The sequence below is a fragment of the Prionailurus viverrinus genome, chromosome D1 (assembly GCF_022837055.1).
Source record: "Prionailurus viverrinus isolate Anna chromosome D1, UM_Priviv_1.0, whole genome shotgun sequence".
NCBI classification, from domain to species: Eukaryota; Metazoa; Chordata; class Mammalia; order Carnivora; family Felidae; genus Prionailurus; species Prionailurus viverrinus.
Window position 1 is genome coordinate 54,068,401 of NC_062570.1, and position 23,652 is coordinate 54,092,052.

A 23,652-nucleotide genomic window follows, 5' to 3' on the forward strand; every position below is an offset into this window, starting at 1 on the left:
ATGCAAAGTATGGTTTGGAATACCAGGGCACTTTCTCAGGGACTTGACAAGTCTTCGTTCCTGGGAGAATATGATAAATCCACAGCATGGTCTCTGAATACAGTGATGTACCACCCTCACCAGTGTCTGCAGAAATGTCCCAGAACCTTACTGCCCCAAAGCAATTAGCACAAGTTCTAATTTTTCACAAAAGAGAAATTGGGAAACGGGACTTGCTCCAACTTTTCCCATAAGAAAGTTTATTTCCAGAATATCTAACACTGGGTGTAATGTCAAGTAACTCTCAGACGTTTAGCAGCTGCAGACAGGGAGGAAACCACACTATTAGGTCTTCAGCCACACCCCAAGCCCACTTTCAGATCTCTGTCCCATCCAGATGCCAGAAATTGATTTGAGTAGCTCACAGTAATTAGATGGAACTAAGTGAGCTCAAAGCATCCGGGGTTAAAGTGGCACACACCTCAACATTCATGAGAGTCCAGTGTCCTGAAAGTCACCAGCTGAGGTGGCTCAGCTGGCCACAATGACCTTAGCAAGCAGCACTCAGCTCTGAAATTAACCTGTCAACTAAATTGAAGGGGAGAAAAGGCTAGGCTAGGACACAAACATCCATCCCCACCCCCGGTCCAATCACTGACGTCAAGCTTGGCGTGGGTGGTATTAATCATGCCAGCCTGGTGTGCAGTTGAGGACAGCTCTCCTTCCAGCCCTTCCAACCCGTTCCTGGGACCGTTCCATCAGCCATGCACCTGCCGCTGGCCACAAACCCTCAACTCGCAGACAGGCACGGATGCAGGCTGTTGCTGACGACACTCAAAGCCAGAGTGCACCCTTTAGAACCCAGGCTTGGGTGGGGGAGGGGCAGGAGCAAACCCTTGTGGCCATGCTTTCTTCCCAGGTGTGCAGTTCTCTAATCTCTGCAATGCTTCCTCCAGAGAAGCTCTCACCATGAGATGGTCATTTCCTGAGGATTTAATGAGAATATAGGATTAATGACCCAAAGCACTCTTTGCAGCCGGTCATTAATTCCCCCCAGGAAATACCCATGGTCTTTAATCAAAATTGCCTAAATTATAGACTAGTGATGCGTGTCCTCACAGGTTTGGGGGCTGTGGGGGGCGGGGGCTGTCATCCCTACTGGTTCCAATAGATGGCGCCTATCTTCGTGTAAATAAACCACTCCTAATTCATTTCTCACTTCTCACCAGTGAAAACCAGAGGGCATTAACAACAACAAAAAACAGCACGCAGTGGAGAGGACTTAGTGAAGGCCCAGACAGGAACGTTCTGTTCAAGGGCTGTCCCCAGGCCTGGCACACATCTCAGGCTCAGAAGACTGAGGCACACCAGGGTGCAGCCAGAGACCTTAGCAACAGTCCAGCCTCCTGTGTGCAGCCTGAGCTGGGTGCTGGCAGCTAAGTAATGAGAAAGGTGGGGTGAGGCACCGAGCACCGAGAAGAGGCCCTTTCTGTAGGCTTTGGGGAAGGAATGGGATGTTCAGAGAAGACTTCTTGAAGCTGATACAGGTTTCCCAGACTATCCACAAGTTTGCTTTATGCCCCTTCACTTTTACGAAAGACCTACATTACTGCTTGTTTTGCTCACCAACAGAATTTTCACCTTTTGGTGATGGTAATTGCTTCTTCACTTTACCCCATTTCAGCTTACCAAAAGGTTTCATGGGAACACACCCCCCTTGGATTGCAGGGGTAGGGGGAAACCTGTACTCTGTAACCGTTGTATTTCAAGGCCCCTCCTTTCATTGCCCACAAAACACCAAACTTTTCTTTTTCCACATGGAATTGTAAATAATGGGGAGGAAAGAGTCTTTTGCAAAACAATTTAAGAGCTTCTGGCAGAATGCAGCGCAACGCCCAACTAACCATTGCTGAATCTGCTGCCAGTCTGTCTTGAATCATACACCTATCAAAGGATATGTATCAGAAGACTACTCTTCTAGGGAAAGATGAGGCATATGTATGCCTGACTTGCATCATATACCTTCAGCTGCAGACAATCCATGCAGATCTCTCAGACTGCAATCCCTGAGACTTGGCACTATGACTCAGATGTGAATGAAGTCAGAAAGATTGCTTTATTTTGGTTGGGAGTCGCCGCCTCCTGATCGATTTGGCAGGCTTGAGTATTTTGATATTTGTCTCAGGGTTCCAAGGTACTAAAGCCAGAGGTTAAAATGGCCATAATTCTAGTGGTGGCCCTTAAATGTGGCATAAGGATCGCTCAGTCAGAAAGCTAAGGCAGCTCCGATCCCAGCTGTAGCCTGATAGTTCTGGCTCTACATTCAATCCAGCAGGATAGTGAAATGAGGGTGCAGGGGAGCTGACTTCTACCTCTCATGATGCTTAGAAAAGCTGGCAGATAGTAAAGGATTTGCTTTTACAAATTGATTAAAGTGAGTGAACTTTCTCCAACCCAGGTATAAAACCAGAACGATGTCCAACAGCTTGAAACAACTAGCTTCACTGAACAGAAACTGGAAAATGGACAAAATAGCCTTAGTCCAACGTGGTGTGGAGAGTGTGAGATGCTGTGTCTCCTACATACCTGCCCATAGCACACTTCTCTATGGATAAAATGGATTACGACCCACTTGGCTCTCCATTGTACAGGCTTTGGCACTTTAGGCTATCTGTAAAATGGGAATAATACCGCTCGCCCAATTTGTAGATTTGTGAAGACAAGTAAGTAAACAAGGAATGTAAAAGCGCCCAGCACGTATTAGTCTGTTTTCATCTTTGCTTCTCCCGCCAAGGGGGTGCGAGAGTTAATGAAACTCTTGCGGGGAAGCGGATCACTTATTTCAGCCAGAACCTGACCCACTGAAACCTGAAACTCAGAGTGCATAGGAAACGCGAGCAGCCCTCGGGTCCCTTCCTGACGACCCTCTGTGAAAAATCGATTCTCGATGGAGGGCGCGCAGACCCTTCCCTTCACCCCACCCCCGTTCCCACCAGGGGCGCGGCCGCATCCCCGGATTGCTGTTGAAGCTTGCGGGCGGAAAGCAAGACCCGGGGGCGCGGCTGGCGGCTGGCGGCCGGCCGCCGGCCTCGGCGTCCGCTCAAACCTCGGGCTTCCCGGGTCCCTAGAGGCAAGGCGGTGTTTGCGTCTTTGAAGGCGGCCCGCCGGGGGGGCGCGGCGGGCTGTGGGCGTGGCGAGCGCGCGCCGCCCTTTTTCCTGCTGTGGCGCCCCCACCGCGGCCCGGCTGGGAGTGCGCGCGGGCGCGCGCGGGGAGAGCGGGAGCGCGCGAGGCAGCCGGGCCCGCGCCGCGCCGCGCCGCCTCGTCCTCGCCCCGCGGCCGCTGGCCGCCCCGGCCCCTCCCCTCCCCCGTGAGCTGCGCACCGCCGGCCGGCTGACCCAGCGGCCCGCGTCCGCGCCCTTGTCAGCCCGACCCCGCGGCGGGCTCCAGGCGGCCGGCAGCATGAGCGGCGGCGGCGACGTGGTGTGCACCGGCTGGCTGAGGAAATCGCCTCCCGAGAAGAAGTTGAGGCGCTATGTGAGTGCGGGCGACGAGCGGGTGCGGCCGCCGAGAGCGCGGGTGGAGGGCGCCCCGCGGCCTGCCCAGGGGCTGGGGGCTCCGGGAGGGGCGTCGCCGACGGAGAGGGCGGGCCCTGGGGGCCCCGGGGGGCGAGGAGCGGCCCGCGCGCCCCGCGACTCGGGGCTGTGTGGGGCACCTGCACACCTGTCACAGGTGCGCGGCCGAGGGGCGGAGCGGGCGGGCGGGCAGGTTGAGGCTGCGGCTGCTTCTTCGCCGGGCGGGCGCGGCGGCAGCGCCTCCCCAGCCAGCTTCCCTGTAAACTAAATACGGTATCGAAGTTTGTATTGATTGTTTTGGAGACCGAGAGAGTTGATTCCCGGGGCTGGGGGACCATAGTAACCCCGAGCGGCTTCAGCCTGCAGGGCTGCGGGAGTGGGCGGGAAAGGGGGGCGCAGGCTGCGGGGCGGCTCGGTCCGGCCCCCACAAAGGGCGAGGCTCCTCACACCCTTTCCCCCTTCCCTTTCTCTGCCCGCCCCTCCCGGTGACCGCCTGCTTCCTTCCAGTCCACAGCCTCTGCATCACGGGCAGCGTCAGCGGCATGTGCAGCTCTTGTATTAAGTGACTCATTTGTTTGTCCCCCTTCATTCCGTATGTCTCTCACAGACATCCCCCCACCCCACCCCACGATGGTGACATTGCAGTTTGGTCTGGTATAACTGGCCGGGATTTTGTGTCGTCCTTGGTGCCTGGGGTCGGGAGAAATCAAGGTTCTCAGTTGCCAGGTGGTGCTGACCGACGGTGTTTACCGAAATCGCTGGGACAGCTTCTCCCTTCCAAGTGAGAAACTGGCAACATCGAGCGAGGGGAAGGTGGTATACAGTCTGGTGCCGCCTGGTGAAGAGGTCTGGCTAACCGCCCCTCTCGTCCCCCCCCCCCCCCCCCATCCAGTGCCTTGCCTGGTGGGGTCAAAGTACACGATGGTAGTAATTACAATCAACTCTGGGCCGTTTGCAGGCGTTTGGAAATGGAAGTAAGGTCGGTATAAGGTGTCAAGGTCTCTCTTCTGTTCCGTTTTCACTTCCTTTGAAATGCCCTTGTTAAACTGACTCCTGGTGCTGGCCTCTCTGGGATCATTCCCACAGCACGAAAGTGAGCTGTTGCCTTCCAGCTGCAGTGCATCAAGGGAACTCCGAACAGACCCTGCCCTCCGTCAGCTGCGCCAGTGGCTGTCCATGGGGGGAGAGGCAGAAGCTTAGCAGAGTTTCCTGTCTTGGCTCCCCAGATCAGAACTGAGGGACTTCTGGCCTCTGGATTGAGGAAGTGACATTCTGTTTTTCAAAGGAAATGTTGTTGGGGAGTGCAAGTGTGTGTGTGTGTATGTAAATGAAAGCAGGCTCTTATTTAAATCACTTGCTGGGAAGACTCTAACAGTGACTTTTCAAAGTGGACCTAGATTTAAAATACAGTAAAGATGAGGCAATGGAGGGTTCATCTCCGTTCTTACGTTCGTTTTTCAGGGATGTCCAAGGAGCCAAAGCATTATAACTGCTAAGAAAGAAACGTTCCCCCTTTTCAGAGTTGTATCAGCTCATTAGGAAAGGTGAATTTTTATATTAGGTTAAGGATGAGTAATTTGCTATGGATGTTTTTATAATTATAAAAAACAAAACAAAAAGTTTTTGGCCCCAAAGAGCTTAAGAAAGCTATCAGTTGAAGTGTAATAACATACCAGCTAGTGGAATAGAGTATCCAGTGACAAATGTGACTCTTAATTTTCGAATTAGAGCACTACCCTAAAGATCCTTGAAACTTTGCTTTTGATACAGTTTGCAAACAGTTTGACGCCATATCTCTATTTGATGACCACTTCAACTCTATCACCCAGACTCTCTTTACGACCCATTTCTTTGGTATATTTGTTCCCAAGCAACTTTAGCTCAAAAACAAGTTTGGAGGCTTTGGGGTCAAGCAACTTTTTCACCCACTTGAAGTACTTGACATCCTACAGTCCTATGATGACCTCACCCGCTTTCCCACTTCCTTGCAGCTCCAGCCCATGGACATCTGATCAAACTACTAACAACTTCTCTTGGGCTTGGGTGTAATGTGTTCCGTTGATATGACTGGAACTGAGTGCGAGCTCAGTTCTCTTAGTTGAAACTGGGCTGAGTTGTCTAACCCCAAGCTCTTGGAGTTAGAGTCTGCCTTTACATCTTTTCTTTTTGGGCGTTGAGAATTTCTGCACCTTGCTTTAAGGTGAAGCTTTGCCAGTTCCCTGTGTTCATTAGAGACCCAAATTCATTAGAATCAAACTAGGAAACAAGTTATTTCCCAGCCTCGTTACTAAACACACACCCTAAAATAGCTGCTTATTCTGGTATATACAATAGCCATGTGGTATCATGGATTGTTAAGTCTCCATTTTAAGAATATATCACATATCTGAGATCAAGGGAAAAGAGAAGTTCATGAAATAGATTGCAACTATTTACAATGAATTTTAAAAAACCTCTCTCTAATTTGAAGAGGTGGTAGGTTGAGGGAGGAGAAAACAACTTGAAGCCATAGCAAATGTTAGCAGAGATTAGGTTTAGGGATGTTTTTGTCAGCCTTTTCTAATTTATTAATCATAAGAAGATGTAAAGATCTATTCAGCATTGCTGTGCACTTTGGGGGAATTACAAAAAGTGACCTCTGGAAAATGGTGAGTATTGCCTCTGGACCATCATCATATGGCTGCAGTGGGAGGCTGGCGGGAGGAACAGCCCTCCCATCATGCTGTAGTGTGCATGTGTATGAGTGTGTGTGCATATACATGCACACACATATATAAGGCAGAAGCCAGATTTTCTTGAGGAAAAACATTTTATGACCTACACTGCTCTGTAATTTTCTATTGATTTCACTGGGGTAAAAGACAAACTATGGACAGCCGCACTGCCCTCTAGTGGCTAATTTGGAGAAAATTGTGTAGTGATTCTAATGAACAACTGCTTTGAGGAAACTAATTGTTTATTTTATTAAGTCAACTTGCTTATTAAATATCTGTATCTCTGGATTTGATGCTCAGAATAAAAATTAAGCCATCCTGTCAGTCTTAGCAGATGACCTTGCCTTCTCCACCAAGAACATTGAAGCTATCAGAGGGTAGCTGTCTGCACATACTGCAACCAGATTTCCAAATTTACCTGCATCTGCATGATTCCTTTCCTTTTCCCTACTTCTTAGAGTAGATGAGGTGCCCCTTCTAACTGAGCAATCCTGCTACCTGTGCTTTGGATCATATCCCGTCCTATCTGTTCAAGTCATTATTACCCTTTCTGTTATGGATATTCTGTGTCTTCCCCTCTCTACCTATTTCTATCCATTAACATGTAAACACACTTCCTTTTAACAAAATCCTCCCTCAGTATCCCATCCTTTCCTTCTCACTGTGCTTTCTGCTTTTCTTTAGAGCTAAGCTTCTTCATGGTTGTTTATACTGTTTCCATTTCTCCTCCCTTCTTGTCAGTTGGTTCCAGTCTGAAACCTACTTTGTCATTTCACAAAAGCTGTTCTCTGAAAGGTGCCAGTGATACCCAGGTCACAGAATTCAGAGGTCTGTTTTTTCACTTCTCATTTTAATTTCTTCACTGCTTAGTCACAGTAGACCACTCACTCTTTCTTGAAGCACCTTATTCTTAAGTGATATGATAAATGCCTGACTTTTCTCCCTTGTGTTTTTGTTTTTGTTTTTGTTTTTGTTGTTTTTTGGCTACTATATGTCTCTTTTGCTAAATTGACCCTTGTTACCCAATCCTTAAAGTTTGAAGCTCATTTATGGTCACAGTGGCTATGGTCTAGGCTGTTTTCTCCTTCTCAGTATTTTGTCCATTCTCCTGGCTTCAGTTATCATTGCATGCGGGTTGTTATCAAGTTAAATTTCCATCCCAGAGTTGTGTTCTCAACTCCAGACCTGCATATACGGTTGTTAACTGGACATCTCTACTCGAATGTCTCCCAGTCATCACAAACTCACCACACCCAAAACTAAACTCTCATTCTTCATCCCATATCTGCTCAATAAATGGTGCCACTGACCACCCACTTGCTCAAATGTGAAACCGGAATCAGCCTTGACTTCCTGTCACCCCCTATTCCACATCTAATTGTCCACCAACCAAATCCACTAGTGCTATCATCTTAATATAGTTTTCTCTACACTTCTCCCTCCCCACTGCCATGACTCTTAATATTGTCATTTTAATAGCTGTCTGTTGATGGCTTACTTTGTGGCAAGCACTGTGCTTAGACCATTGATCTTTTAATCATTTTAGCCCTATGAGGAAGGAATGTGACTTGTCCAGCATCACCTGGCTTTGTCCCAAAGCCTAAGCTTTTGTTGTTGTTGTTGTTGTTGATTAAACTTTTACTCTGAGGTAATCATAGGTACACATCTATTTGTAAAGATAGTAAAAAGAGATATGTGTACTCTTTACTCACTTTCTCCTAATGGTAACATTTAGCAAAACTATAGTGCAATATCACCATCAGGATATTGATAATGATAGACTCAAGATACAGGACATTTCCGTCACCACGTGATCCCTCATGTTGCCCTTTTATAGTCCCATCCACTACCACGGCATTCCCACCACATCCTTAGCCTGTGACAACCACTAATCTGTTCTCCATTTTTATGTTTTATTATTTCAAGAGTCTTATATAAATGAATTTGTAAGTTTGTAACTTTGAGGGATTGGCTTTTTTCACTCAGCATAATTCTCTGGAGATTCATCCAAGTGGCTGTATATATCACTAGTTCATTCTTTTTAATGCCCGGTAGTATTCCATGGTATATGTACCATAATTCATTTCTCAAACTGTTCACTTACTGGTTTTAATTTACACTTTCTTATGGTAGATGATTTTGAACATCTTTTCAGATGAATATTTATCATCTGTATGTCCTCTTTGGTCAAATGTCTTCCTTTAAGTCTTTTGTCCGTTTTATGTAAGAATTGTTTGGTTTTTGGTTTTTGGTTTGTTTGCTTTTTTAAATTTTTATTTAAGTAATCTCTATTCCCCCTGTGGGGCTTGAACTCAGGACCCGGAGGTCAAGAGTTGCATGCTCCTCCGATTGAGCCAGCCAGGTGCCCCTGGAGTGTTATTTTTCTTATGGTTGAGTTTTGAGAGTACTTTATATGCTCAAGATACTAGTCCTTGTCAAATAATGTGGCTTGCAAATATTTCTTCCCAGTCTATAACTCGTCTTTTCACCCACTTCACCGGGCTTTAGGAGAGCTAAAGTTTTTAGTTTGGATGAGATCCAGTTTATCAATTTTTCCTTCTATGAGTTGTACTTTTTTTTTGGTCAAGTCTAAGAACTCTTTGCTGAGCTAAAGCTGCAGAGCTTTTCTTCTTTTCCCTAAACATTTTTTAGTTTTAAGTCCCTGATCTGTTTTTTAGTTAGTTTTGTAGGAGATTTGAAACTTTGAGATTTTTTTTGGTGTTGTTATGTGTTTTTGGCAATGGACGCCCAGTTGCCCCTCCACCTTTTGTTGACAAGGTCATGCTTCCCTTATTGAATTGCTTTTGCATCTTGGTCGTAAATCACTTGGGCATATTTGTGTGGGTCTATTTTCTATTCTGCTCCATAGTTCTACTGCCAATACCACATAGTCTTGATAACTATAGCTATATGAGAAGTCTTAAAATCTGGTAGACTGATTTCTCCATTTTATTCCTGATCAGGTTAATCTTAATTTTTTTTTTAAGGTAAATTTGAAAAGTCAGCCTATCATTAGAAAATTTGAATAATACTAAAATACAAATAAAAATTACCTGTAATCCCATTAGTCTTGAATTTTTCTTTAAATTTGTCTTTTCAACACGGAATGTGAGTGTGACAAATATATTAGTTTAATAATTTATCAAGCAGCCACTATATGCCAAGCATTCAAGTTCTTGGACTATGCAGAAGAAGAAGAAGAAAAGGCTTCCTGGAGAGGTGGCCATGACTAGAAGTAAGCCAAAAGAAGAAAGTCTTCCAGACACTGAGACCACAGACAGTGGCGGCCAGTGGCAAAGAACTGCAGAGTGTGTGCAGGGACACTAAAGAGAGTTTGGTGTTGCTGGACCATCTACAGGGTGATGCAGATAGTGGCCTATGAGGCTGAAGAGGTAGACAAGAAAGAACCTGTGGGTTGGAGAACAAGGGAGAGGTATAGATAACCGACAGGTACATGAAAAGGTGCTCAGCATTGTTAATCATCGGGGAAATGCAAATAAAAACCACAATGAGATATCACCTCACACCTGTCGGAATGGCTATAATTAAAAAGAAAACAGTATGGAACCTCCTCAAAAAATTAAAAATAGAAGTATCATATGATCCAACAATGCCATTTCTGGGTGTATATCCAAAGGAAATGAAAACAGGATGTTAAAGAGACATCTGCACTCCATGTTCATTATAGCATTATTCACAATAGCAAAGATATGGAAACAACCTAAGCATCCTTCAGTGGATAAATAGATAAAGAAGATGTGTGTGTCGTGTGTGTGTGTGTTATTCATCCATGAGAAGGAAGGAAATCCTGCCATTTGCAACAACATGGATGGACCTTGAGGGCATTATGCTAAGTGAAATAAGTCAGAGAAATACTGTATGATCTCACTTATATGTGGAATCTAAAACAGCCGAGCTCATAGAAATAGTAGAATGGTGATTACTGGAGATTAAGAGCATGGGGGAAGTGAAGAGATATTAGTCAAAGGGTACAAACTTACAATTAAAAGTGAATTAAGTTATGGGGTGCCTGGGTGGCTCAGTCAGTTAAGTGTCCGACGTCAGCTCAGGTCATGACCTCACAGTCTGTGAGTTCGAGCCCCGTCGAGCTCCGCGCTGACAGCTCGGAGCCTGGAGCCTGCTTCCGATTCTGTGTCTCCCTCTCTCTCCGCCCCTCCCCTGCTCACACTCTGTCTCTGTCTCTCTCTCTCAAAAATAAATAAACATTAAAAAAGAAAGTTTTTTTTAAAAGAATTAAGTTCTGAAGATCTAATGCACAGCCTTGTGATTGTACTTAAAATACCATGTCGTATACTCAAAAGTTGCTAAGAGAGTGGATGTTAAATGTTCCCATCGGAAAAAAGAAATGGTAATTGTGTGATGTGATAGAGGTGTTCGCTCATGCTGTGGTGGTATGTCATAGTGTGATATACAAGTGTGCCGAGCCAATGTTATACCCCTTAAACTTACACATGTCAATTAGGCCTCAGTCAAGTAAAGATAAAAAGAAGGAGAAGGAGAACAACAACAACAAGGGAATAGGAGGTCTTCAGAAATAAGCAAATCTAAGATTTGTTCATCCTAAGAAGCCAGAGCTTTATTACAACAGACTCTTTGAGTGTTTAAATAAAATTTCTGTCTGGTCCACATTCCTGGGACAGATAACCAGGCGGACATTCCTTGAGCGGCTTTCTGTTCTGTGGTCCTAATCACTGGATTGATTCTGTGATAGTGTTTAACATCAAAGAGACTGCTCTAACCCAGGGCCGGTCTCTGAGCTTCTTGTTACTAGCATTGGATCACAGTTCCTCATTTGGAATCAGCCACATGCCTATCAACAGATGAAGGAATAAATAAAATGTATTTCATATAAATATATACCATGGAATATGATTCAGCTCAAAAGGAAGGAAGTTCTGACACATGAACATTCTACAACATGGATAAATCTTAGTGACGTTATGTTAAGTAAAATAAGCCGATCTTGAAAGGACACAAGCTATATGATTCCGCTTATATGAAGCACCAAGGAGTCAGATTCATAGAGAGGGAAGGTAGAATGGTGGTTTCAGGGAGAGGAGAATGGGGAGCTATTGTTTGATGAGTACAGAGTTTCAGTTTTGTAAGATGAAAGCAGTTCTGGGAGATGTGTGCTGATGATGATAGCACAACAGTGTGACTACTTCATGCCAATGAACCGTGCACACTTAAAAATAGTTAAGATAAATGTTAGGATACGTGCATTTTAGCACAATTTCAAAAGAACACAACTCATTAGTGAAGGGTTAGTACGTGGCCCAGCTAATACTTCTCATCCAAGGGAAAAGACAGGATAGAATCCCTATAGCCCTGAATGCGTATGGAATGTCCTTTCAGGGGTAGCTGAGGACCAGAGGCAGTAAAATTGTACAAAGCAGGAATGCACGAATGCACGCCTGCTGCTTTGCTTAATGAAACAACTTTGATGTTGCTTTCTATTTCTCATTGGCCTTTCTCAAGCAGGAAGGGAATAATGGAATATGGTAACCTCAAGCTTATAGGAAATGCTGAGAAATAAAGGTTCCCGAGCAGGCTATTGCCTTCATCCAGTTAATGTTGACAAGCATTTATAGAGTATGTTTTGTGTCCTTTGTCTTCCCAAAGGAATAAATCAATTCTCAACACTGGCTTCAAGGAACCAGCAGTCTAGGGAGACCAGAAGTGTACATGTGAAACAGAGCAATGCCCTTGTATAGAGATATATGGTCCAGGTAGCAAGGATTTTCATGAAGGCAAGAGCTCTGGGCATGGAAAAAAGATGGCAGGGCTTCCTGGAGTAGGAGTTGTGGATGTGAGTCAGACTCGAAACATCGGGGCCTAGGGATGAGCACTGGGTGTTGTATGGAAACCAATTTGACAATAAACTTCATATATTGGAAAAAAAAAAAAAAAAAAGAGAGAGAAACATCGGGGCCTAAGAAGGAACATAGCAGTTAAAATGGGAAAGGGGCAGTGCACATGGGGTGGGGGGAGGCAGTGAAATTCCATCCACAGTGGAGTCTTTAGTGGAAATCAGTGGTTTGAATAGTAAATAGCCGTGGGGATAGTCCGTGAAAGACCTTGGGTGATAGAATGACATTTATTAATAAAGCACATCACTCTAACTCAGTGAGTCTCTGCCTCTCAGATAGCCACTCCTTCAATGGGAAATGTCAGTCGTGTGTTGACATTGTTTGTATTCAGAAGATCTCTTTGTATTTCAAGGGCCTTTGGGTCCCTAAGCAAATGACTTGATTCTCTGAGCCTATATCCTTGTCTGTGAATCTGGTGTACTGTTTCTTCACAGGGTCTGAGAATTTATTAGGATAACAAGTGAAAACAATCTTAGTACAGTGTCTAGCCCAGGGTAGGTATTGAATAATGGAGGATGTGGCAGGAGGGGCTGGTGTTGATTTGCAATTGTTAACCCTCTCATAGGAACTCCGAACGTGAACATGAGGGTCTTCACGCCTTTTCAAATTTGGGCCAGACCTGAATTTTATATAATATCAGAATGTAAGTGGAACCCCCAAGCTAGATATTCTGTCAACTCTAGGGAGTTAATCCTTTCCTGAAAGGAACATCTCACGGCTCTCCTGATATCAGAGAAGGGAAGCAGAAGAACCACACGGTTATTTTATTTGCCTGAAGCTGTCACTTGGACCAGTCCCCGGGGAATGAGTGTGTGCTAGGGGATGTAAGATCAATGTGTGAGATTCTGGAGCCCGATTTCAAAAATGTTGGAAAAACTTCCCAGTAAGTGGTAAACCCTTTAAGCTCAGGTGTCTCCTTACCCTCCAGGAACCCCTGAAGTGAGCCCTCTTCTTGGCTTGTTTTTATGGTGTTGTTTCATAACCCCGCATTCTTGCATCAGGCTTGTATCAGTCTCCTTTTGCTAGATTACAAGCACACTACCTGATGATATAAGCTTCCCACTTAGAGCTAGATGAAGCCTTGTCCAGTACTAGCTACAAGGAAGGCAAAGTTGCCGTCATTTATTCTTAACAGCTACCTCCCCTGCCCCCCAGCTTTAAACTTGTTTCTTTTTGTTCATTGGCCAGTTGTGAAAAATAAGAGAGTGAGTTCCATAGTACCCTTCAAAGCAGTTAATTAGGGTATTTTTAGTATCATTATGAGCTCATGTATTTAGATACATTTGATGTGTTTGAATCTTTTCAAGTTGTTTTACATTTTAAAAGATTTTACTTTTTTTTTTTAATTTTTTTTTCCCAACATTTATTTATTTTTGGAACAGAGAGAGACAGAGCATGAACGGGGGAGGGGCAGAGAGAGAGGGAGACACAGAATCGGAAACAGGCTCCAGGCTCCGAGCCATCAGCCCAGAGCCTGACGCGGGGCTCGAACTCACGGGCCGCGAGATCGTGACCTGGCTGAAGTCGGACGCTTAACCGACTGCGCCACCCAGGCGCCCCTAAAAGATTTTACTTTTAAGTAACCTTTGTACCCAACTTGGGGCTGGAACTCACAACCCTGAATCAAGAGTTTTGTGCTCCACCAACTGAGCCAGGCACCCCTCTTGGTTATTCTTATTGATGTGCATGTTGTACAATCTTTAGCCAGTGACTGAAGATATTTAGGTTGGCTTCTCAGTCCCTTTGACATGATCTTACTAGTATTCGATGGTTTGTTATCTGGTGTGACAAGATGTTTCAGGTTTGTTTTGTACATTGCCTGATCCAGACCTGAGATTAGCCAGTTCCTCAAAGAATCCTTTTCTTTCAGTAAAAATGTTATCCAGAAACTCACACGGGCGTTAAGGGGCTCTTATTGCTTGCTGGGTTGGTCATACATATAATTTTACATGGTTATAAGCAACATGAACTGTCACTTGTATTCTGCTTCCCCTGCCCCCACAAGCTACCACTGTGAATATTTTCACTTCTACATAGTATTTTTCCCATTTTTAGTGATGAAAAATTTCAGTCATACACAAAAATAAAGAAAATGGTCTCATGACCACCAATTCATAGTTTGAAATACTATCAAGGTTTTTATCATATTTGTTTTATCTATCCCTTTTACTCTTTGTTTACTGGAATATTTTAAAGCAAATCCTGGGCACGTACATAATAAGTCTTAAAAAAAACATCATGCAAGTGAACGTACCATATCTTATATACACATGTCCTCTGGTTAGACATCTGTGTTACTTCCACTTAATTCACTGTTATATGCTGTACAGACCTGTTATAGAGGTGGAATTTCTGAGAATTTCATCCCAGCTGATGAGCCACAGCATTTGGGTATCATACACTATCACTGCAACTCACTTGGAAGATTTTCTTGGACTGGCTATCAGTGTGTCTTTCCTTAGCCTGCTTTGGAAGAATGTTCTGGTTGGAGCTCTGCTGGCTTGCAAAAGCAAGGAAAAGTGTTAGGTTTTATATATAGTAGACAGGCTGATATCCTTGGGAGGATTATAGGAATGAGTCTGTTGCTTTGATCTTTTGATACAGTTTTCTAGAGGAAAAAAAAATGGATAGGTGTGTATACTGTATACTTCTTTGGATACCAGCAGAGGCTACAATGTGTTGAGTTTAATGCCCTTTAGAAATCTTGCAGGGGGGTGCCTGGGTGGCGCAGTCGGTTAAGCGTCCGACTTCAGCCAGGTCACGATCTCGCGGTCCGTGAGTTCGAGCCCCATGTCGGGCTCAGGGCTGATGGCTCAGAGCCTGGAGCTTGTTTCGGATTCTGTGTCTCCCTCTCTCTCTGCCCCTCCCCTGTTCATGCTCTGTCTCTCTCTGTCCCAAAAATAAATAAACGTTGAAATCTTGCAGGGATGCCTGGGTGGCTCAGTCAGTTAAGCATCTGACTTGGGCTCAGGTAATGATCTTGTGGTTTGTGAGTTTGAGCCCTGTGTCGTGCTCTGTGCTTGCTGACAGCTCAGAGCCTGGAGCCTGCTTCAGATTCTGTGTCTTCCTCTCTCTCTGACCCTCCTCTGCTCATGCTCGTGCGCGCTCTCTCTCTCTCTCTCTCTGTCTCTCAAAAAATGAATAAACATTAAAAAAAATTTTTTAAGTCTTGCAGAAATTACTATCAATAACAAATGGTAAGAGTGTACAAAGTACATAGTATTCTCCTAGTTTATAATCTTGCTGGGGAACATGCCTGAATTAGTATGTCAGGCAGTACAAATGGCAAAGACAAGTGCTGCTGGAGCAGAGGAGAGATGGCTCTCGTGTGGTCAGTGAGTTCAGTTTCACAGGACCTATGTTTGTATTTTACTTGCTGGGTAATCTGCCATTTCACATTTCTATGCTTATTTCCTGATACATTCTTGGGACTCATTTCACGTGTCACCTTGTGGCCGCCTTTGATCCTGCCCTCCCCATCAGAAGCCAGCCTCTTCCTGGCTCTTGTGTTGTTATTTATGCCCTAGTACCAGTGACTGTTGGTTTAGCTTCTGGAGAGCACCCCATTCTTAGTTCACCCTTGTAGCCCTGGTACCTAAAGCACAATAAGTTACTGGTTGTGGTAGATAGAGCATGCGACCCCTGATCTTAGGGTTGTGAGTTCAAGCCCCATGTTCGGTGTGGAGCCTACTTAAAAAAATAATGAGTTATTGGTTGACTAGTACTTCCTGTGCTTTTAGGTTTTGAATAAATATTACTTTAGGATTGGTTATGTTTCTTTGGAGACAAAAAAGCTTGAGCTGAAGTGGATTGAAGGTGCAATTCTTTTTAGCAACAAGTTTTGAGAACTTTCATAGGATAGGCTATTAAAAATTTATTTTTTTGTAATACTTAAATTTCACTCATAGTCAAGTTACTGCAAACACAGGATTACAAAAAACAAACAGCGATATGAATAAAGAGCACCTGTAATACCCCTACGATGGTGTAAACATTTTTTTAGTGTTTCCCAGTCTGTTTTTTTCTATATTTGTATGTGCTTTGTACATTTACAAAGAATAAGACCGTATCACCTCTTGTGTGCTGCAAGTTAATACACTGAAAATATTTCCCTGTGTTACAAAATTGTCTTCTAAGGCATGGCTTTTATTTTTATTTATTTATTTATTTTAAACTTTTTTTTTTAATTTATTTTTGAGACAGAGAGAGACAGAGCATGAACGGGGGAGGGTCACAGAGAGAGGGAGACACAGAATCTGAAACAGGCTCCAGGCTCTGAGCTGTCAGCACAGAGCCCGACGCGGGGCTCGAACTCACGGAGTGTGAGATCATGACCTGAGCTGAAGTCGGACACTCAACCAACCAAGCCACTCAGGCGCCCCTAAGGCATGGCTTTTAATGGCTGCTTCAGCAAAGTAACATAACCCAACACTTCTCAAGTGTGTGGCGTATAAAGACACTTTAAACATCTTTACAGATTTTTGGTGTTGAATTAAATGATCTTTATTATTATGTCACGAAAGTGTCCATAAACAAAAACTGAGATATGAATGTACACTTACTAGCTCTTCTACAATTACAAAACCAAAGTAGATTAACAAAGCTTCAGAACCAATATACTTCGCATTAACAATAGTGGGTATTTTGCTGAAATTAAATTGCTCCTTGAGATGTGAATATGGCCCTTCCTCCTCTGGAGCCTGTCTGTTCTGTGCCCCATTCTTCTCTCTCATCTCATTTCTGTGTTTGAACTACAGTGAAACTTTGGTCTGTTTAGGAAACCGTTTGGCTTTTAATTGGTATGACCACATTTATATACCATCACCTCTGTCTTTTCTCATTAGTCATTAGTGTATGAAAATTAAAAAGCATACTTGATATTAATAGGATTATGAATGCAAATGCTGGTAATCAAATAGCAGCATTCTCTGGTAAGATGATCATTCAAATGATCTAGATTATGTTTATATATTTTAAGATCACCCTTAAGGTGAAATCTTGAAAACTGTTTGAAATGGATTTGCACATCCCTGGTAATACGCCGCTGGGCCCTATATTGAAAAATCCTGGTGTGCTGTAAAAGGCGTGTCCTCTGGGATTAGTCCTGGGTTAGAAGCCAAATTGAGCCTCCCACATGCTTTGCAGTCTTGAGCAAATTTCTTTGTTTCAGAGCTCTGATTCCCTAATTTGTGAAGTGGAGATAATGGTAACTTTAACCAGTTAATTGAATAATTTTAACTCAGAGGGGTGTAAACATGAATGCTTATCTTTGTCCAGTCAGAACTCCCAATCGTGCTTTATCAAGATCTTCTCCTCTACGGGACAGATCACTTGATACCTTTGGCAGAGGCCACAGCCTTCTGGTCACTCTGGGTTATTGAAAGTCTACCATTTTAAAATTTCAGTATAGCCAATCGAAAGCTTTTCCTACTCCTATTACTGCCCAGACTTGTGGTTCTGAAGATATGAAGTGGAAGAAGGTAGATACTGTTTATTTTTATACTCCTCTTCTCTGTTCCTCCCTTTGGAGAGTATAGGGATGGGGGAGGGATGGCCTGGGATACTTCTGCTCTGCCTGTTCTGGGCTCTGCCTCTTCTAGGCTCCAGTTCTGGTGTGTAGGGATGGGCAAGAGGGAAAGAGACAGGGATAAGTGTCTCTCTCTCTTTTTTAAGTTTATTTAGAGGGAGAGAGAGAGAGAGAGAGCAGGGGAGGGGCAGAGACAGAATCCCAAGCAGGTTATGTGTGTCAGCCCCAACTCAGGGCTCAAACCCATGTACCATGAGATCACGACCTGAGCCGAAATCAGGAGTTGGGTGCTTAACCACCTCAGCCACCCAGACACCCCTTAAATGGCTGTCGTTGGGTCCTCCTTGATGGCATTTACTGTTACCTGACCAGCACTGCCTGTGTGTGTGCTCTCTACACTTATGAGTTCTTGAGAGGGTAGGTTCTCTAGACCTGGAGAAGAAACTGGTGTTAAGTTCTTTCAGCCTCTGTCAGGCCAGTCCCTCCCTTTATTGTACCCCACAGCTGGGCCCCACTTGCTCATTTGACAGCCCTCTTGGGTGGGGATTTGATAAGAGAACTCAAGGCCAACAATTTCCATGGGACTGCTTGACCCAGGGGACTCACATTCATGCCAAACAGTGGGGGAATAGCATTGGTGCCCCTTCTCACTCCATTTCCCTTTTCCCTGTCCAGAATGGCACAGGGCAGATCTGTAAGTTAACTGCCTGAGCAGATAATCACTAGGCATTATAATTTTTAAAAATTCTTGCCCCAAGCCTTTTTTTTTTTTTTTGGCACCTCTAACCTGTGTAATGGATTCTCTTAGAAGAACCCTCCGTAGAGAGAGTACCACCCCAAAACACAGCACTACCTGCTAGGGCATGGTTTCCCCTCCTCCTCTCTACTCTTCCTTTGTGTAGTGTGGAGGGGAGAGAGGGCAGTGCAGAGGCACAGGTGATGGTTTTATTAGCAGGTGTCGTACTATAGCTTCTTACCAAATTCTTGAAATAGTCCAGCCCCAGTTATAGACTGCTGTCTTTACCTTGTGGGAAATTTACCTCCTCTCTAATCTTAGCTGTGCATTCTCTTTGCTACTTTTGGGAGCAGTGGGAAAAGCCTCAGTCAACATTCACTTATATGTCTGCCTTATAGATTGCTGTAGTATTAAATATGATAATGCCAGGCACATGGTGAGCACTCTGTAAATGGTAACTGTTACACTTAATGCAGTACCAAATTTATTTGATGCTAACGTTTGGCATTTAGGTAGTTTATTATTTTTTGCTATTCTAAATAATGCTGTGATGATCTTTGTAGCAAAGATTTGTATTCTTAAGATAATTCCTATAAACGGAATTTCTAATTCAAAGAGTGCAGTTATTTACAAGTTTTTGATACATTGTATCAGACTGCCTCTCAGAAAGGAGAAAGTTTTAGTTTCCCTGATTCTCCTCTGATACACATGGTAAATTTTTGAAAATACTTCACAATTTGACAGGTAAAAAAGTAGTTCCTTCTTCTAACTTTGATTTCTTTGCTACCAATTTGAATGCATTTTCACATATTATGGACTCATATTTTATAAAGAGTTGCATCTTCAAATGATAGGTACCTTCTGACATAAATGGTTGCTATAATTGGGAAGGACGACTGTGAGTGGCTTTGGGTGTGGTAAGAAGGGAACTTGGAATGACCTGAACAGGGAATTTCCCACAGTAGGGAGGGAAAAGATTGACCAGACCTGACCAGACTTCTCTTACTTAGCCATTCCCTTCCTAGACCTGTTTAGCTCTGATTCCATAGATTCCACCCCCAGGCAGCCTTCTGATCTTAATTTGGAAAGGCCTACCTAAGATGTCACCTACCTCGTGCCGCTTCCTGATTTACTTCTGATAGAGATTGTCTTCCCACATCATCTCATTATGCCTCCTTACAGCTCTTGTGACATTGCTATGTGACTGTGTTTTTAGATCTCTCCCCTTAATTATGTGCGCTCCTCAAAGGCAGTCATTTTTCGTTTTTAACCTAGAGTTTGGCACATAGGCACTCGAGCAGGAGATAAGGCGATGAATAGGAATCTTCCTTGCTCTCTGGTAACTCACAGTTTGTCAAGGAAAATAGACATCTAAACTTATTAAATATCATGGAGAATATTCTGCTACACTAGAAGTTGAGCAGCGTGTTGCGGTGAAAGGGGGGGGTACGATGAGTGATTCCACTTGGAGTGGAGCAGAATGAGGGAGGGCTCAGGGAATGTGACAGTTGAGGAAGGCTTTGAAGAACGAGTAGGAGTTCATCAAACAGATGGGCAAAGAACCCATCTGGTAATGAGGACAGCCTAACTAAGGATGCAAGCACGTGAATGTTGAGGGAAAGTGTTTGGATGGGGAAAGGATTAAGAATGAGGTCCAAGTGGCCCACTCTGTTTTCCCTAGGGACCCCAGTGTTGTTACCTTTACTCACCATGATCTCTTTGCTTTGCCTGGAATTTCTTCTCTCTCCCCTGAATCCTTGGACCCTATCAATCATTCTGCAAAGCTACTGAGTACCTCTTGTTTACCATATGCCAAGGGAAAGAGGCAAAATTGATTTCATGGACAGCTCTGAATGGCATCATGGGAATGTCAGCCCCGTACTGAGAATATAGACAAGAGAATGATGTCTTACCAAATTCTTTTTGGACGACCCAGATTATAGCTTTTTTCTTTTTTTTTTAATGTTTATTTATTTTTGAGAGAGAGACAGAGTCTGAGGAGGAGAGGCGCAGAGAGAGAGGGAGACATAGAATCTGAAGCAGGCTCTAGGCTCCAAGCTGTCAGCACAGAGCCCCATGCGGGGCTCGAACTCATAAACCATGAGATCATGACCTGAGCCGAAGTCAGATGCTTAGCTGACTGAGACACCCAGGCACCCCCTTCATGGCCTCTTTTAATGGCCCAGGCTTAGAAGTTACACAGTGTTACTTTTGTCATACTCCAGTGATTGAAGGAGTCACAAGCCCACTCAGATTCACAGAGAGGTAATAAAATAGACTCACAGCCTCTTGGTAGATAGAACATCAAAGAATTTGTGGCCGGACGCCTGGGTGGCTCAGTTGGTTGAGCATCTGACTTGGACTCAGGTCATGATCTTGCAATTTATGAGTTCAAGCCCTGAGTTGGACTCTGTGCTGACAGCTCACAACCTGGAGCCTGCTTCAGATTCTGTGTCTTCCTCTCTCTCTCTGCCCCTCCCTTACTTTCTGTCTGTGTCTCTCAAAAATAAATAAACATTAAACAAATTTTTATTAAAAATTTTTATTAATTTTTTTAATTTTTAAATTTTTTAATAAAAATTTTTAATAAAAATTTGTTTAATGCTTATTTATTTTTGAGAGACAGACAGAGAGAGAGAGAGAGAGAGAGCATGAGTGGGCGAGGGGCAGAGAGAGAGGAAGACACAGAACGTAAAGCAGGCTCCAGGCTCTGAGCTGTCAGTACAGAGCCCGATGCGGGGCTTGAACTCACGGACGGTGAGATCATGACCTGAGCCAAAGTTGGACGCTCAACCGACTGAGCCACCCAGGCACCCCAACATTAAACAAATTTTTAAAAAAAGAATTTTTGGCCATTTTTAAATCTGTCATAATAATATCTTAATTTTTCACAATAAACAGTCTCCCGTGAATCTTTCCAAAATTCAACTTCCTAAGAAGAGCTCTTTGAGTAAATACCTCATCTTTCAGAGTTTTGCCCACTTCCCTTTCGCCACCCTAAAATCTTGTTTGGTCAGGGCAGGGACTTTGTCTGCATCACTCATCTCCAAAACCTTCTCAGCCTGGAACAGAGTCTGAGAAACAGTTGATGCGGAATACCTATTAGTGACTGCTTAATAAGAATGCCTCCCATGTCTTTGTGTGAGTATCTACGTGGTGTCCTCTGCTTCATTGTCCAGTTTGGGATGTATCCCGGAGTTGTTTGTTGAGTTGAAACTAATTCTGTTTGATCTTTGGGCATGATGTGCACAAACCCCCCATGGAGGTTGTGATGTGTTAGCACAAAGTTCCTGTCCACTGAGAACTCTGCTTTCACAGCACACCTCTGCTGGTCTGGCCATCTCATAATAACTTCTGAATGCCCTGCCTGCCAAACTCGAGCTTTCGGGGGTGAGCAGGGCTGCCCCATGCCCATCTTTTGGCCTCTTCCTGCTGCTGCCTCCAAGCCTTATAACAGTACAGGGCTGCACAGTGAACTTTAGTAGCCTGAAACCCACCCCATGTTATGTCTGGGATAATGAGTCTTGAAAATTTCTGAAGCTCCACTGCTCCCTGAGTTGAACCTGCTTTGATGGGAAGGAGGAGCGTGTATGCAGGGAGAGGGTATGTGAATGAGAATCGTGCCTTTGTTTACCTCTTGTGCCCCTTTCCTTCCCCATGGGGCCAGAGGGGCAGGCTTCTCTGCTGCTTCCCCTTCCTCGGCTAGGGCTTCTCCCCTGTCACATCCCCCTTTCCAGCTCCAGCTGGGCTGGTAATAACTAGGAGGCACTTGATGGAAGGAGTGCATGAAGAGAAACTGCTCCGCCAACAGCAGGATACAAATTAGGAAACATTTCAAAAATACTGAAGCTCAGGTAAAATTATATTCTTTTGAAGCCCAAGTACAATTACCTAAAAACTAGTGACATACTTGCTTCCTTCCCCCAAACCGCATTTTCACAGCGCCAGTACCATAAGGGTTTGGACACTTTGTATCAGGAAGATGTTGTGGGGCACCCTCAGGACTCTGAAAGAGTGCTGCCCAGTCCTTGTTGCCGACTTCAAGGAGTGAATTCTTGAGCCTCGGTTTTCTCTTCAGCAAAATTGGCCTATGCTGCCAGTCCTCTGACAAGTTTAACATGACTGTTAAATGAATATTTGGATGATTTGCATGGAAACCAGTTTCCCATCCTTGTGTGCCTAAACGTTCCTAACACTGAGTGTTTCCAAATGATGTGAATTCAAATGCCAGCCTTCTGTGGCCTAAGTAAATCAGAACCTCTGAGGGATGGGGTCCATGGATGTGTGTTAAAAAGTTAATTCGTGTGACTTTGTGTGCCCACAATGAAAAACCTCTGCAAAAAAATAAAAAGACTAGAAATACAATACTGTAATAATCTGAGAGTCTTTTTATGAGATTGTCTGAGTCTTCTGTTGAAGATGGGTTTGACCAAGTTAGATATCATTTATTTATAGCTTGCTCTTGTGGCCCCCAAAGTAGTAATAGCCTTGCCAAGCCTGGTTTCATAGATTCTAAACCCTTTGTAAACTGAGAGGGCAGGTACAAAGTGCCTCCTTATTTACATGGGCATTCGCAGCAGAGTTTTCTGTTAACTGGATTTGTGATTGCTAAGCTCTTAGCCCATAAGTGTTGTGCTCTTTTCGTTACTGAGCTTGGTGTGTGTGGTGTTAGTATAAACCAGCCACTAAAGTTGCCTGATCCTGAACTAATGCATTCTGTGGTGGTGGATACAAAAGGATCTATATTATCCTGAATAGAACTAAACAGTATTATCTTGTCCTTGTACAAAGTTATTGTGTAACAAATGCCTGAAACGCTTCTGCCAGGCATTGTGAGGAACTAGAGTGTTCCAACAAGGAGTCCTAATAAGCTGATAGTCCGTGACCTGTGGGGATTTGGGTAGGAGGGATAATCAGAGGGCCTGCAACTTTAGAGAGTTTCAGCTTTTTTCTTCAATAACAGCTTTGTTGAGATATAATTCAGATACTGTAAAATTCACCATTTTAAAGTGTATAATTCAGTGTTTTCAGTATATCCGAAAAGTTGTAAGACCATCACCACTGTTTAACTCCAGAACATTCTTATCCCCAAAGAAAACTTCATACCTAATAAGCAGTCACTCTCCATACCTTCCCTCCCAAATCCCATGGCGACCACTCTTCTATTTTCAGTCTCTACAGATTTGCCTACTCTGAATATTTCATACAAGTGGAATCATATAATATGTGGTC

The 23,652-nt window shown here is 44.1% G+C and overlaps 1 protein-coding gene across 2 annotated transcripts in view; it reads left to right on the top strand.

Annotated features, from left to right (window-relative positions):
* Nucleotides 1-3,297: 3,297 nt before the first annotated feature.
* The window catches only part of GAB2 (GRB2 associated binding protein 2), a 194,215-nt gene continuing 173,860 nt past the window's right edge, over nt 3,298-23,652 (top strand). For both annotated transcript variants that reach the window (XR_007156165.1, XM_047877231.1), the window contains exon 1: nt 3,298-3,514. Coding sequence is in view for 1 of the 2 variants with exons in the window: in XM_047877231.1 (XP_047733187.1) it covers nt 3,440-3,514 (75 nt within the window). In the remaining variant the exon portion in view is untranslated. The remainder of the gene's footprint in view (nt 3,515-23,652) is intronic.